General features: G+C 45.0%; 1 protein-coding gene and 1 non-coding gene across 4 annotated transcripts in view; both read left to right on the forward strand.

The window, feature by feature from the left end:
* Positions 1 to 15,630, forward strand: part of LOC105487544 (phosphodiesterase 10A) — a 661,304-nt gene that overhangs the window by 265,139 nt on the left and 380,535 nt on the right. For 2 of the 3 annotated variants that reach the window (XM_011750999.3, XM_011751000.3), the window contains exon 2: positions 15,085 to 15,219. The exons of the other annotated variant lie outside the window; for it this stretch is intronic. In XM_011750999.3, coding sequence (XP_011749301.1) covers positions 15,085 to 15,219 — 135 coding nt within the window. The remainder of the gene's footprint in view (positions 1 to 15,084; positions 15,220 to 15,630) is intronic. 3 annotated transcript variants of the gene reach the window in all.
* LOC112427701 (U6 spliceosomal RNA) lies at positions 7,456 to 7,559 on the forward strand. Its single transcript, XR_003019407.1, has one exon. It is a non-coding gene; the product is annotated as a U6 spliceosomal RNA (small nuclear RNA).

The raw sequence follows: 15,630 nt of genomic DNA on the forward strand, positions 1-15,630 counted from the left end.
AAGCATGAGCCATTGAAACAGGAAAAGTTCCTTTATTCCCCTTGCAGGGTGTGTGATGGTGTTGTGGCTCGCTTCCACGGTGCCCCGCTGCTCATATCCCTAGGGGGAGCATGCAGACAGGCAGCTTGTGGGTAGGATGTTTGCCTTCCAGCCCCATGGCACCCTCTAGGGTTGAGTGTTTACAGCTTCTGAAGCCCCAGTGGGCGTGAATTACAGGACGCTCTTTTTGTTTTGCCATCTGCAGTGGCTTGTGATAGTCAGCTCAATTAGAACCTCTGCCTTACTGCAGGGACAGAGGCCTTTCTGTATTCCGGGTTCCCGCCTTAGTGTACCAGAAAAATCAGATCACACGTGGGCTTGGAGAAGAAGTGCAAGGTTTTATTGAGTGGTGGAGGTGGCTCTCAGCAGATGGATGGGAGCCAGAAGGGGGCTGGAGTGGGAAGGTGGTCTTCACCTGGAGTCAGGCTGCTCAGCAGTCGGGCTGTCCTTTGACCACCCTTGGCCCAATTTCCCTGGGCCTCCACATCTTCTGAAAACGGAAATGCCTGTTTTCATCTAGGTCCGTGGGCACAGGCGGGAGGGTGGAGCCTTTGCCAGGGACCCTGCCTTTCTCTACCCAGCACTTCCAAGCCCCCCTCCCATGTCACCGCTATGTCTCTGTGCTCATCCCTGACCGGGGAACCTGCCTCTGCTGTAGTGAGAAAGACGCACTGGAAGCCAATGCTGTTGCCGTAAATGGTCAGGAGTGTCCTGACTCCCAAACGTTTCACCTCTTGACTGCTTCCTGCGATGTTCAGGCTGTATTTCCTTCTACCTTATTACCGATCATATAAGTAAACCTCATTGGATTACAGCCATTTCTGGGAAAATGAGAAACTTTGGGTAAACTTCCATTAGTTATTCTTGTAAGCCTATCTTAGAAGAATTATAAGCGGTGGCTCAAGCCTGTAATCCCAGCACTTTGGGAGGCCGAGGCGGGCGGATCACGAGGTCAGGAGATCGAGACCATCCTGGCTAACACAGTGAAACCCCGTCTCTACTAAAAATACAAAAAGAAATTAGCCGGGCGTGGTGGCGGGCGCCTGTAGTCCCAGCTACTCCGGAGGCTGAGGCAGGAGAATGGCGTGAACCCGGGAGGCGGAGCTTGCAGTGAGCCGAGATCGCGCCACTGCGCTCCAGTCTGGGCGACAGAGCGAGACTCCGTCTCAAAAAAAAAAAAAAAAAAAAAAAAAAAAAAAGAAGAATTATAAGGACCTGGTAGGCCTGATAAAAGAAACTTCAAAATTACACTTGGCATATTCAAAGTCTCAGTGACGGGACAAAGCCCACAAGGATATCAAAAGGGAGCTGTAATAATTTGGAGGTGGTGAAGCCATGGGGGCGAGCCTGATTTCAGCTCACCTTTTCCAGAGAGCCCAGCTAGCCAGTTATCCACCAGTATGAAGGCCTATCATAATGGTGAAAAGAGAAGTGATAATTGAATTTTGCACTTGCATAGCTCTCTGAATTTGCTCCACATGCTTTCACATCTGTGGTCCTCTTCTTAGTCTCAAAAGGGTCCTAAAGAGAGCAGGAAGCATGTGATGACCTCATGCTATAGGCAAAAAATCTGAGCCCCTAGGGGATTAGACTAGTTAACTTCTACTGTCTTTTCCAAATCTATCATCTGTGATTCTATGAGTTTAAATACACTTTGCAATTTTTCCTAGTAAGTAAAGGGCAAAGACGTCAAGCATAAAACATGCCCAGTGTGTGCCCTGTCTATGCACACAAATGGGGTAATTTACATGTGGTGATTCACTGACTAATATTCAGTCCTCTTGTCTTAATTTTGATGGATTGCATGCTACTAACCAGAAGCCTGTAGTGCACACTGGAAATCTGGAGTAGCCCTGATTCTGGAATCGCTTACATAACCTGTGACACACACTTCTCAGTGAAATCAGCTTTTTATTTTGTCAGTATCTCTCAGAGGAATTTTTATTATCTGAACAAAATTTGTAGACTGACCCCCAAGGGGGGGAAAAAAACTTTATCTTATTTCTTGTTTGTTCCCACACCTCCCAAATGGCTTTAAAATGTTTAGGTATCCAATTGGAGGCAACTGGTCAGAAACAGAATTCCTGTCATAAACAGAGCTAAAAATGAGATAGTTAAAATTCATGTCCTACCTTACTTCTCTGGAAAAGGCTGGGGGTTATTCATTTCCCTGCTATTTCTAAAGTACAGAACTGAAGTATAGAATTGGTAGCAGCTATGGCAAACCATGCTCTATTTTGAGCATGGTGAATGCAGAATTCACACAGCCCAGGAGAAGCTGGGGAGCATGGCAGACACGAGTTGGAATTCCAGCTCAACCTGCCTGTGCCGTCAGGAGCAAATCCCACTACCGGGTGTAACATGCAGGGTTTCATGTGAACGAGGACAAGGAAACCGCACTATTTTTTTGCAGCACAGTCACGTTGTAAATATAAAGGACTCGGAGATCTTTCTATATTTATGGCATGCACTCTTTCCAGTCAACTGAGGAAATAAAGGGCTGAGGAAGCAAAGAGGGAACCGGTCAAGGGAGAGACAGCAAATCACCAGGGACTGTCAAGAGCAAAGCTCAGAAACTGGATTTTGCTCCAGTTGAGAGTTCCACGGCTTTGCCTGTCTGGGAGACTCCCCACTTCATGCCTCCAAGTGCATGCGGCTGCGTGGCTATGACCACGGTTCTCAGTAAAATGATCAGCGGTGTGTTAGTCTCATGTCACAACTAGATTGCGAGTCAGTGGAGATCGGCAGGCAAGGCCTAGGCATTCCCTGTGTTCTGTGAGGCTCAGGATGGTGGCATGGTGTGTTCACATTTTGGTTACACTGAATGGAGTGGGACTTCTATTATATTCAACCCAAACAAAAACACAGTTCAAATTAAGATTCTGGGTGATATATATATATATATATGAACACATTTTATTTAAGGATTTATAAGATCAGTAGGATCTCTTACTGCTTTATCTGAAAAGGTAAAACGTTCACTCTGATGTTTTAGCAGGTTCAGTAGAAGTAACTACTCCAGACTTCACATAACTTATGTACATGTCTTTACCAGACTTCACAAGTACAGTAGCCCCCATCTCCCACCTTATCCAAGGTTTCACTTTCCATGGTTTCAGTGACCCCTGGGCACCTAAGGTCCGAAAATATTAAGGTATTTTGAGAGAGATAGCACACTCACATAACTTTTATGGCAGTGTGTTGTTATAATTGTTTTAACTTATTATGAGTTGTTGTTGTTAATCTCCTATTGTGCCTAATTTATAAATTAAACTTGATCATAGGCAAGTATGTATAAGAAAAAACATAGCATACATAGGATTCGTTGCTATCCACGGTGTCAGGCATCCGTTGGGTGTCTTGGCACATATCCCATGTGGATAAGTGGGGACTACTCTATCTTTTCTTACCTGGTATTGTTCTAGCATGAATATGAGTCGAAATTAACCTTCTAAACTTGGGCTGGCGTTATAAACACATGGAGCAGTGTTAGGTTAAAGGAGGCTGCCTTCTGTGCTCCACGGATAATGGTGAAGGCAGCCAAGAAACTGCATCATGTTTGGCTTATATCACAGCACTGGACATGCTTTGCACATAGATTTCCATGCAATTTATCTAACATTAAGATGAGATTAATCAGGCAGAAGTACCTGACATCATCACCTAAATAATTCTGTACCACTTGAAAATTTTTGCAAAAACACATTTTTGAGTAAATATACAAATTTGTGGCTAAGTGCGTATTTAAGAAAACACCTTGGAATCCTCAGCTTTTGAAAATAGTGTAATTCCATGAAATGTTTCATTTCTGCACCAATGATTTGTAGCTAGATGTGGCAAGACTATAATAAGTAGTTCTCAGAGGAAAGAATTAGCAGCTTTAGGAACCGCATCCGTCTTAGCTTCTCCTAATTTATATATCAGTATACTTTTTATTAGACTATATATTTTTTTATGTCATTTAAAACATTATAATCAATTAAGTAATTAAAAGATGGTATGAGACAGGTGATATTCGCACAGATAGTGAAGCTACAAATGGAGATACGTGCTACAAATGAGCACGTATTGGGTGCAGAGGCATGAAGATCTGTCTCAAATGGGAATGAGTGTTTAAGGGGAAATCAATGAATATCCTTCTTGTTCTGTTGATTTTTCCTACACAGGAACTGTTTACCAGAAAAAGCATCTGGATTCGATTGCCTTTTCATTCATTGTAGACCACTGATGGAATCTGGAACCACTTACGGCCTCATGGTCTGTAAGTGGCACTTAGAGCATGGACAGGAAATAAGAATGACAGAAAGTGTCTCCTGCACAGTTCTCAGGAAATTCTCTTGGGTCTTTATTCATACCTCAAAATATCCATTTACCTTGAAGCAAATAAGAAGCAATACAGACTCTGCAAGTTAAGAAGTAATGAATTGGATTGACGATCATTCCTTATCAAACACCAAAACCCAGTATTTTTTGAAATGTAATTTCACAGCTCAAGGTTCAGGGGCAGGGATAAATGCATTAAATTGTAAACACTTCACGCTGAAAGTTGCTCTCAGCCAGGTCAAGAAAACGCTGTGCCACACCCCGTGGCCTGGTTTTACTCCCCACACTGCAAGACAACACGTTCTATCTTCGAATACCACAACTGGAACTCATAAATCCTTCTTCATCCTGAGTTGATCTTTTTCTCCACCTAACTCCTTAACCCTGAAAAAGGTCCAATATGTTACTGTTCCGTGTGACGTTCTTAATGTCTAACACCATTTACACATAACTTTCCATACGTCCTCAACATTCCTTCTTATTTAAAGTGACTTCCAAATCCATGAACATTGCAGAGTCCCTCTTGGACATGGTCAATGGACTTCCTTAGACCCTCAGGACCTCTGAGTTGAGAACAATAACCCATATATGGCCTGGCCAGAGCCACATAGAGTGGAGACCACCTTCCATTCCTGGAGACTGGTCTTTGTCTATTCATCCTAAACTTGTTCGAGAGAACCCTCCTCCTAGCAATCACATTACATTGGTTCACACTAGACTGAAACACCTAAAACGCGTGGCCAGCCTTCTCTCATAAGGATATATGCTTATCCGGGTGTCATTCAAGCATGCTTCTCAGGGCAGTAGATTGATGGGTGCTAATTTCAGCCAACAGGTGTTCACATCCAAACCAGAAGTTCAAAAATACCTACCTCAAGGGACATTTGATGATATGAGACTTGATCTTAGGAGAATTCCAGACAGGTGTTTCTTTCTGATTTTTTATTCTTTAGGTTTTCGAGCAGGGCAGCTGTGCACAGTTGCCAGTTGTACTTCAAGCAGGACTGAAGTGCAGCCCATTCCGCTCTCAGCAAACCCTCTGCTGGCCTGGGGTTGCTTCTGCCTTTCCCTGATGTGTACATCGGAGCTTTTATAAGCTATCAGTGACCCTGATAGCAGGGCATGCTGTAATTCAGAAAAGTATTGATAAACCTCAAAAACACCTCAAAGGAAGATATGACCATGAAAAAAATAAACGGTACCGAAATGCATAAAACAAAATACAGGAACACCCTCTCTCCCCCTCTCCACATCCCTCTGATTTCCACACGAAACAACCACTTCCAAGCCTCTTATTTCTGCTGTTTCAGAAATTCATTTTCTTTTTCCTAGATCATACATCATTATTTGGGGATCATTACTTTGTTTCTTTAGACGTTGGCTATTGAGCGCCTGTTACGGACCAGGGAATCCAGTTCTCGCAGCAGTTCCTTCCCGATCCTCACGTTTTGCACACCCTTGTGGACTCTGTGTGATGTGCTCATGATTATTGGCTAAAGCTGTGGCATTCATTATTTGGTCCCTGTACATATCTCTCAAGTCTGAACCAAACAGGGTACTTGGATTCCATTTTTTTTCTCTTGTACTGCTTGTTTTTTTCCCTGCAATTAATATTTGTCTTGTTTCTCCATGTGCTTAGTTTTTTAGTTATACCTCATTTTTTTCCAAATGCTCTCACAAATCTGTCCCAGAACTGACAGTAGAGTTTCCAACTGTATTCCAAACATGTTTTAAAGCGTGCTATCAGCTCCACAACCTTTCACCTGGAGCATCGCTCCTACCATCCGCCCGGGCTACATTGTTGCACACCTGTCACACACTTGTGCTGGGACCTCCTGTCACCCTCCTTCTGGGAAGTTCCTTTGCTGCTTCCAGTATCTCACACTTTCCCTTTGTTGAGACTAGATTGAAAATGCATCCCATCACAACGTTTTCAACCAGTACAGAATTCCAGGTGAAAATCATGTTTCATTTGAATTCTTGTCATTTTGTTACACTGTGTCCTACTGTCCAACAATGCTGTTGAGAAATAGAACACCATTATTCTTCCCTTTTCTTCCTGCTGGCTGCTTTCCCTCTCTGGGCACTCTTGGGTTCTGTTTTGGATCCCTGCCAATAATGAGCTTCACAGGGATGTGCCTTGGGCCAGTCTCCTTCCATCCATTGCCCCAGTGTGTGCTGTGCCGTTGAACATGAGACTCCTGGACTTCAGCCCTAGGTGATTTTCCTGTGTTATTTCTTTAATAATTTCTTTTCCTCAGTTGCTTTTTTTTCTGTGCCGAATTAATCCTCAAATTTTCTTATTTTTTTCTGTCCTTTTGCTGGTTTTGTTCTATTTTCTGGGGAATTTCTTCACTTTTATACTTCCAACTGTTGGTTTTTAAAATTTGTAATATTCCATTTTCAATTTCCAAAACCCCTCTATTGTTCTTCACTTGCTTCTTTTATAACATTCTTTTTTTTTTTTTAACATGAATGCAATATCTTTTCTTTTTCCTCTGAGAATATTATAGTTTTAAGAACTTTTTTCCTCCCTGTATGGTCTCTTTCCAAGTTTCCTTTACTGTTTATTATTTTAGCCTCAGTCACTCTTGTTGGAAGCTTTCCTTGGTTATCTTGTTATCCTTAGCCATTCTTTCTTATGTAAGAGCAAGGCACTAAAATGCAGACTGGAAACTCTGGTGAAGGGTGGAGGGGATGACTCCCTAAACTTCAATGACTGCAGGTCTTTACTTTGTTACAGTTCAGCTTCTCCGGGAAACGCTCTCCTATGTCTTGTCTGGGGGAAAAGGTGGGGGTTCAGGTATATAAACACAAGCAAGCATTCTAGGAACAGGACAAGAGAGGGAGGTTGGAGCAATCGGTGAGGGAGAGGAGTGTTTCACAGTCAGATATGTTGATTCTCATTGCATCCTGTTCCATCTAGACCCTTGTCCATTCACTACACACAGTGTGTGAGTCCAGAGTCCCTCTGGTTTAGTTTCTCTAAGGCATAAACCCTTTGTTTCTTCTGGGGATTTGGGACAGTGTGTTATAAACAAAATTTATTTTCATCTGTTTATGATAATGTATTTTTTTAAGAATTTGCTTTTAGTACTCGCTCTAGCAGCATATTTACTAAAATTGGAACTACACAGAGATTAACCAGGCCCCTGCACAAGGATGACATGCAAATTCATGAATTGTGACACATTTTTTAAAATAACTTGAAATGGACCACTATGCAACTCTTAGAAGAAAACATAGGGAAAAAGCATCATGACTTTGAATTTGGGAATGATTTCTTAACTATGATATCAAAAGCACAGGCAGCAAAAGAAAGCAAGAAGGCGGATTTTATCAAAATTAAAAACTTTTGTGCATCAAAGGACACAATCAACAGAGTGAGAAGGTAACCCATGGAATGGGAGAAAATATTTACAAGTCATATAACTGATAAGGGATTGTTATCCAGGCTATGTAAAGAATTCCTACAACTCAACAACCACAAAAAAAAAAAAAAATCCCAAACATCCTGATTCAGAATGGGCAAAGGACTTTAGTAGATGTTTCTCCAAGGAGGATATACAGATGGCCAGCAAGCACATGAATGGTTGCTCGACATCCCCAAACGTTACCATTCCCCACCCATGTGGACGGCTGTGATTGAAACAAACCATTAAATAAAAGACAGGCAACAATGAGAGTTGGCGAGGATGTGGACAAACTGGAGCCCCTGTGCATTGCTGGTGGGAATGTACAACAGTTCAACCATTGCAGGAAACAGTTGCCAATTCCTCAAAAGATTAAACATAGAATTACTGAATAATCCAGCAATTCCATTTCTGGATATATACTCAAAAGAAATGAAGGCAGGGACTCAAAACGATATTTGTACACTTTTTTTTTTTTTGAGACAGAGTCTCCCTCTGTTGCCCAGGCTGGAGTGCAGTGGTGCGATCTCAGCTCACTGCAACCTCTGCCTCCCAGGTTCAAGCAGTTCTCCTGTCTCAGCTTCCCAAGTAGCTGGCATTACAGGCACATGCCACCACACCCAGCTAATTTTTGTAGTAGAGACAGGGTTTCACCATATTAGTCAGGCTGGTTTCAAACTCGTGACTTCAGGTGATCCACCCACTTTGGCCTCCCAAAATGCTGGGATTAGAGGCATGAGCCACTGCGCCCAGGCTGTACACATCTTTATAGCAGCATTATCACAATAGCCCAAAGGGAGAAGCAAGTCAAGTGTCCCTCAGTGGAGGAATGGATAAACAGACTGTAGTGTGCCCATCCAGTGAAATATTACTAAGCCTTAAAAAGGAAGACAATTCTGATACAGGCTGAAACATGGATGAATCTTGAGAACACTGTGCTAAGTGAAATAAGACAGTCACACAAAAAACAAATACTGTGGATTCCACTTACATGACGCACCTAGAGAAGTCAATTGCATAGAAACAGAAAGTAGAATAATGGCTTTCAGGAAGTGAGGGAAGAGAGGAATGGGAAGTTAGTGTTTAATGGGGACACAGTTTCCATTTTGCAAGATGAAAAGAGTTCTGGGGATGGACGGTGGTGACGGCTGATCAGTGTGAAGGTACTTAATGCCACACTCTAAAATGCTTACAATGATGAATTCTATGTATCTTCTTACCATGGTTTTAAGAGTAACTTTCTTTAAAAATCAAGAATAGTCATTAAAAATAAAATATTTTGACTCACAGATATTTCATTTCATTTGATTTTGATGCTCAGAGCCATCCTGAGTTCCTCCTCTCCCTTGCTTTTCTTCATGACAGAATTCTCTTGATCCACACCCAGGACCCCTTTTTCCTAAATGCGGGGAGAAAATAAAGGTCTTCCATTCTTCTTCAGGGCTTTGCACTCTTAATCCCTTATGCAAATGTTGTCATCACTCTGCTCTTCTCAAAAGGGTTCATTTCTCCAGTATTCCATTGAAACTGCTCCCAAGTCACTGATGATGCTAATCATCAATTTCAATATCTTTTTCTCAGAATGAATCCTTTAAAGCATGCTTACAACAAATGATACCACTGCCTCTGCCTTTCTATTAGAAGATAAGGTGTGCAGTCAGTTTCAGATCCTTCACATTGGATCCCACTTCCTTGGGAGGCCCAGGCAGCTTGCATTTAATCCTGACATGTCCTCTCTGCATGGCCCTGCAGTATGTACGAGCAAGTTAGAGAAGAAAAGAGAGGAAGATGCTGTAAAGCAGTCATATGGTGAGTTTCATCAGCAAATCAATTATGAGTCAATAATTTGTGAATTTTGTGGAGACTCAGAACCCAGGGCTCCGTGCCTTAGCACCCAGAAGGTCTCTCACTCCAGGAGCAGAGAACTCTGCAGCTAGGGTCAGGGTCATCCGAAGTCATGGGTTTGAGACCAACTTGACTAATATGGTGAAACCCTGTCTGTACTACAAAAATTAGCCCTGGCACCTGGGCTTCATCCAGTCTGCAAGGTAGAACCTACTCTGAGGCTTGGCAACGTTGTGAGGTCTTTCTGTCAGAACAGCTCTGTTCTAATTGGTTATCCTCAATGTATAAGGGGTACTTTAGTGCAGGAGCCAAAGGGGAGGCTTCCGTGGGCAATACACCTGCATTTTCTGTTACATAAAGCTCCCAGGCAGGGTATAGATAAGAAGAGGAGACCTGGTTGTCTGGTAGGACAGAATAAAGCTGAGGAGAAAGTAACGTGCAGCAGTAACTTGTGTGCTCCCACAGGAGAGGGCACACAGACAGGAAATTAGGGTCTAACCTGTGCCCTCTGAGCACGGTGCCCGGAAGAGGGACATTCCCCCCAGTGTCGAGTGACTGAGGGTCTTCTGCTGTCTGTGCAGCAGGTAACATGCCGTCTTCTTTCCTGGACTTAACCCACCTGATCCATTATCCATACACCGGCCCCTGACACACCGAGAGAGTCTGTGTGTGTGTGCACGTGTGTTCACACCATGCATGTGTACATGCATGTGCATGGGTGCGTGTCTCTCTTCATCTCTCCCACCTCCTTCTCCCCTTCATTCCCTTGGAATCTACTACTTCTCTTCAGGTTCCTTTGGGGGAACATGGTCTTTTCACTGACCAAAACACAGCATCCCTGGAACCTCCTGAATGGTCGATTTGGGGAAAATAAAAAATCTAAATACAACATTGGCTCGAATTTATACAATGCTCAGCTGATGCACACACCACTTCTGTTTGCTGACTTTTGAGTGCGTGGGCAGCATATGGTTATAGGACTAATGTTTTTTATTTTACTATTAAACATTTTTAAATCCTGATTTTCTTCTGTATAAAAATACGATTGTTTATCCCAGACCTGTGTGTCACCTGTATGTCCCTAAGCCTCACCACCTGATGTGACTGAATGAGGGTGCAGGCCTATCTGGCTGCATAGCCCACGTGAGTGTGAGCAGCACCGGCCACACCTGCTCACTGAGCCCCGCTGCACGGCAGCCTCCTTCAGGGCTCCTTGGGCAGCTGCCCCTGCAGGCTAAGCCAACACTCCACCCTCGTGGCCCGTGGGCTCCTGCCCAGGCACTCCCACCCTGCTCCGTGCACCTCCATGTGCCCAGAGCTCTCAGTTCACACCGGGTCTTTGTGCTCCTTAGGGCTTTGCGGAGAGCAAGGGGAACAACCCACTGAGGGGTGTTCTACTCGCCCTGGGATGGGGAAGGGGGTGTGCCCCAGTGGTGGAGCCCCAGACCGTTGCCCCCAGGTTCAACACATTCTTCTGTCACTGCGGGTTGGGACTGGGCCACAGTCGGCCACCACTTTGTCCACTGAACAGTCACCCTCCTCCTGTCTGAGACTCTGGAGCTGCATCCACTGGCCACACAGACTCCTGTTTCTTTAGGGCATGGATTCATGGATTTTTATCTTCTTCACAATTCGGTTCCTGTTTCCCTGACTGAAACTCACTCCTTGGCATCCTCCAGGCTCTACCCCTGGGACACCCCTGTGGATGGGCTGCGAATGGGGCTGCTGTGTCTGGATTCGAGCAGGGGGATCCCCTCCCCTGGCTACCCCAGCCCAGTGCCTGGGGTTGCCACACCACCTAGCAGCCTTGAATTTATTTTGACCTGCAGCTGAGTGTCGATCTCTGTCTATTCCTCTTATTTTGGAAAGAAAGCTTGGCTTCGGTGTTTAGATTCAGAAATCATTCAAATGTGCAGAAACCTGACAGAAATGTACATGATCAGACTCACAGGACTGGTGGCCTGGAAGTTCAGAAATGGCAAACTCGTGACTCCCCTCCCCAGCTCTCCCCACAGAGGGCAGGAGTGGCTAAGGCACGCCACCCACACTGCAAGCTCCCAGCAGGTCAGGGGTGGGCGTCAATAGGAAAGCCTGATTGTGCATGCAGAGCTTGGTTCTGTGTACGAGGCATGAACACTGAGCTGCCCGGTGGTACCCAGGAGTTTCCAAATGCAGATATGCATTAGGGCATTTGGCTGGTGTTGGTTTTGTTTCTATACAACTCTAATTACTCAGAATGTTGTAGTGATAATGGTTTCATGGGCACATTCATGTATTACAGCTCACACAGGTGCCCTCCCTATTACATGGGCAGTTTATGTATCAATCACACCTCAGTAAGGCAGGCTTAAAGTATTTTGTGATGTATGACATGAGCTTTAATCCAAAATACTTATGACATATCAAAAATCTTCCTCAGCAATAAAGCGTTCTAATAGCTATACATAGGACTTAGAAATTACTGGCCGGGCACGGTGGCTCAAGCCTGTAATCCCAGCACTTTGGGAGGCCGAGATGGGTGGATCACGAGGTCAGGAGATAGAGACCATCCTGGCTAACACGGTGAAACCCCGTCTCTACTAAAAAATACAAAAAAAAAAAACTAGCCAGGCGAGGTGGTGGGCGCCTGTAGTCCCAGCTACTCATGAGGCTGAGGCAGGAGAATGGCGTGAACCCGGGAGGCGGAGCTTGCAGTAAGCTGAGATCTGGCCACTGCACTCCAGCCTGGGCGACAGAGCGAGACTCCGTCTCAAAAAAAAAAAAAAAAAAAAAATTATTTATAATCGATTGTCATATAATCTTTCATTTCAATCTTCTGTGACCTCAGCTTTCTTCTATTAATTACATACCAAATGCAAGAATAGAGATACAGAGATCTGAAAACACCAGTTGATAATTACACTCGGACACACTGTACACACAAGTCCTGTTTCTCCCCTGATAGAGAGGACTGGATCGAACATTTTTTAGAAAGCATCGGTGTTTGCGGTAGGTCTGGTCTTCTCTCCTCCAATGATCTTCTTTGTCGTCAAACCTTATCCATCAGCCACCCTCCCCCATCTCCTGGTCCCAAGCCTTTGCGGCCACGCATATAGGCCAGCTCTTCTGAGCATGTTGTGTGGTAGTTCCCAATCTAATAATCCTCTGTAGTACAAGCAAGCTTCCCGATACACTTGTGAAAACGGACAATGCTAAGCCCCACATGCCACTGTCTCATGTGGGAATTAAGCCCTACGTCACCTCTGAAGGTAGTTTCTTTATTTCTTCTAGTCACTGGTCACTCCCTATGGAAACAAGCATATTCTTAATGCATGGTAACTGGGAAAATTTCCCCAGTCATTCCTCCATTTACTTGTGTAAATTCACACTGCAGGTGTCCTGGGGGTGTGAGTTCTGCTAGAAGGGTGGGATTCCCCAGAGTCTGAACACCACGGGCACTTGTGATCTTCTCCTTATGGTTTTACTGCAAGGCTGGGACCCTGAGGGTATAGGTCTGCAAAGTGGTCTCAAGCCTCACTGACTTTGAGTTCACGTGTGTGGCACTCTCCCTTGGTAATGACCAAGGCCATGGCAGCTCCCACTGGAGAACTGAAACCTGAGCCCATCCTTGCCTCACTAGAAAGCATTTCAGGTTGCAAAGGGGAGATAAAAATCTACAATGTATTTTTAAAGAAAGTTAAAACGGGCCGGGCGCAGTGGCTCACACCTGTAATCCCAGCACTCTGGGAGGCCGAGGCGGCCGGATCATGAGGTCAGGAGATTGAGACCATCCTAGCTAACATGGTGAAACCCCGTCTCTACTAAAAATACAAAAAAATGAGCCAGGCATGGTGGCAGGCACCTGTAGTCCCAGCTACTCGGGTGGCTGAGGCAGGAGAATGGTGTGAACCCGGGAGGCAGAGCTTGCAGCAGTGAGCCGAGATCGTGCCACTGCTCTCCAGCCTGGGTGACAGAACCAGACTCTGTCTCAAAAAAAAAAAAAAAAAAAAAAAAGAAAGTTAAAATGTTCCTCATGCTTTGACATTTTAATTCATGTTTATTGTAGCAAATTACTTTCAACAGCAGAAAAGCTGAATTTGCAAACCAACCCAGGCCGATTCGGTGTTTCACAACTAACAAGTTCTTAACGGAAGATGCCAGGGGCCCCGCAGTTAGAGCTGGGCAGACAGCACAGAGCTCCCTTCCTACAACCTTGCTCCCAGGGGTGCCTTATAGGTGAAGGAAGTCTCAGACAAGCCCCGCAGCACATGCACACATCAGGAGGGGTGCAGGCAGCAAGCCACACGTGGCATGCTGTAGATTTGATGAGTAGCCTACTCTCCGGGTATTCGCTAATCACTTTTCATGAAACGGTCCTTCACAGCAGGTCAGGATCATCCCAGTAGCAGTGTCCAGTTAACCTCTGAGTCCCACCGATGTCACACCCCTCCATGCACAGTTCCCAGTGCTGGGAAGAATGGTAGAACCCTTTTCCTCCTTCAGACCACCACAGTGGAGCCCAGAACCCTCCAGCCCGTGCCCCTTCCTTGACTTCCACTCACTTCACCACTGAAAAACCACATTGACATCCATTCTGCTGGTTACAAACCTTCCAGGGCCCATCAGCAGCAAAGACTAGTGAAGAATTCACAGTGGCCAACTGTGGGGTCCAAGAATTGGATGTTTCTTTCAAATATTAAACACTTGTGAAGTGTGTCACTGCTCAGGGTGCCCCGGGTACTCACCAATCACCCCTAGGATGCAGACTAAAACCAACCAGCACACTCCTACATCCCACTGTTTATGCTAAAGCATTTTACACTAAGGCACAGACAATATAACACAGGCACGACCGTCACGAAAATGCATTAGAGGTTCACTGGTCTGATGAATGAATTAGCACAATTTCTGGGTTGTTCTGAACAGGTTTGTGCCTGAGCTGAACATAGCTCAGCAGGTATTAAAGGGGCTTCCTGAGTTTCACTTTTCATCTTCGTTTCTCCTCTCACCTTCATCTCATTGACCCGACCCTACTGAGACACACACGCTCACATTCCTCACCATTTGGGCCTGGCTGGAGGCTCTAGAAAGCACAGGCTGAACTAAAATCCCCTCAGGAAAACCTCCAAAAATGGAGAGTGACTTAAGGCCCCCTCCAAACAGCTAACTCGCAGAGTCCCCCAGACAAGACCAGGAGCAGGGTGTTCTAGCTAACATGAGTTTCTGGTCTCCGTGGCTCCGAATCAAGCTTTAGGACCTGTGTTTGCAGCCCGGCATCCTGACGACAGCTGCCTTCCGCACCCTGAGTCACACCATCTGTAATGGTGCCAGAGTGCCCAACATGAAGGGCCAATGGGAGCCCCAGGCACTTTCCTCTGCAAATTACCCATCTGAGATGAGGTTTTCAGAAGAGCCCTGCTCCCGACTCTAACGGTGTATTTAGTAGAACTTAGTGCTAATGTCATATCCCTGTTGTTCTCTCCAGCCAGCCGCCTCCCCTTCATGCTTAAAGGTGGGAGCAAAGGACCCGCTTTGTTGGCTTTGAGGAGCGGGACAGACCCCCGGGCACAGATGAGCGATGACACAGCAGAAGGCACCCTGGACCCCTGCAGTGCGCCAGGTAAAAAGGAAACCTGCTCTGCCATTCTGCCTCCCGCGGGGAGGGTCTGCCCCTCCTAGCATTCTCTCAGGGCTCTTAGCTGGGACCTCATGGGCAAAGCAGTGGAGAAAATTGTCTGTGATTAGGAAAGACATGGGTATTTTTGATGTTAAATCAGGGCCCAGGAATATAGACATGGTTTTAAGTGATTTTTCTAAGCACTTTGTATGTTTTTCCCCTTTTATTTTTTGAAGTTAATTTGGGTAGTTTCTTGATTAATACAGCAGCCAAAGTAGTAATTTAATATCACAAGGAAGATAACACCCTTACTCCCAAGTAAGAACACGTTCAATAAGAAAATAATTTACATTATTTTTCTCTGATGACTTTTACTGCTAAACTAAAAACCCAGCCAAAAGTTCCCGATTTATT

Source organism: Macaca nemestrina, chromosome 5, assembly GCF_043159975.1.
Source record: "Macaca nemestrina isolate mMacNem1 chromosome 5, mMacNem.hap1, whole genome shotgun sequence".
NCBI classification, from domain to species: domain Eukaryota; kingdom Metazoa; phylum Chordata; class Mammalia; order Primates; family Cercopithecidae; genus Macaca; species Macaca nemestrina.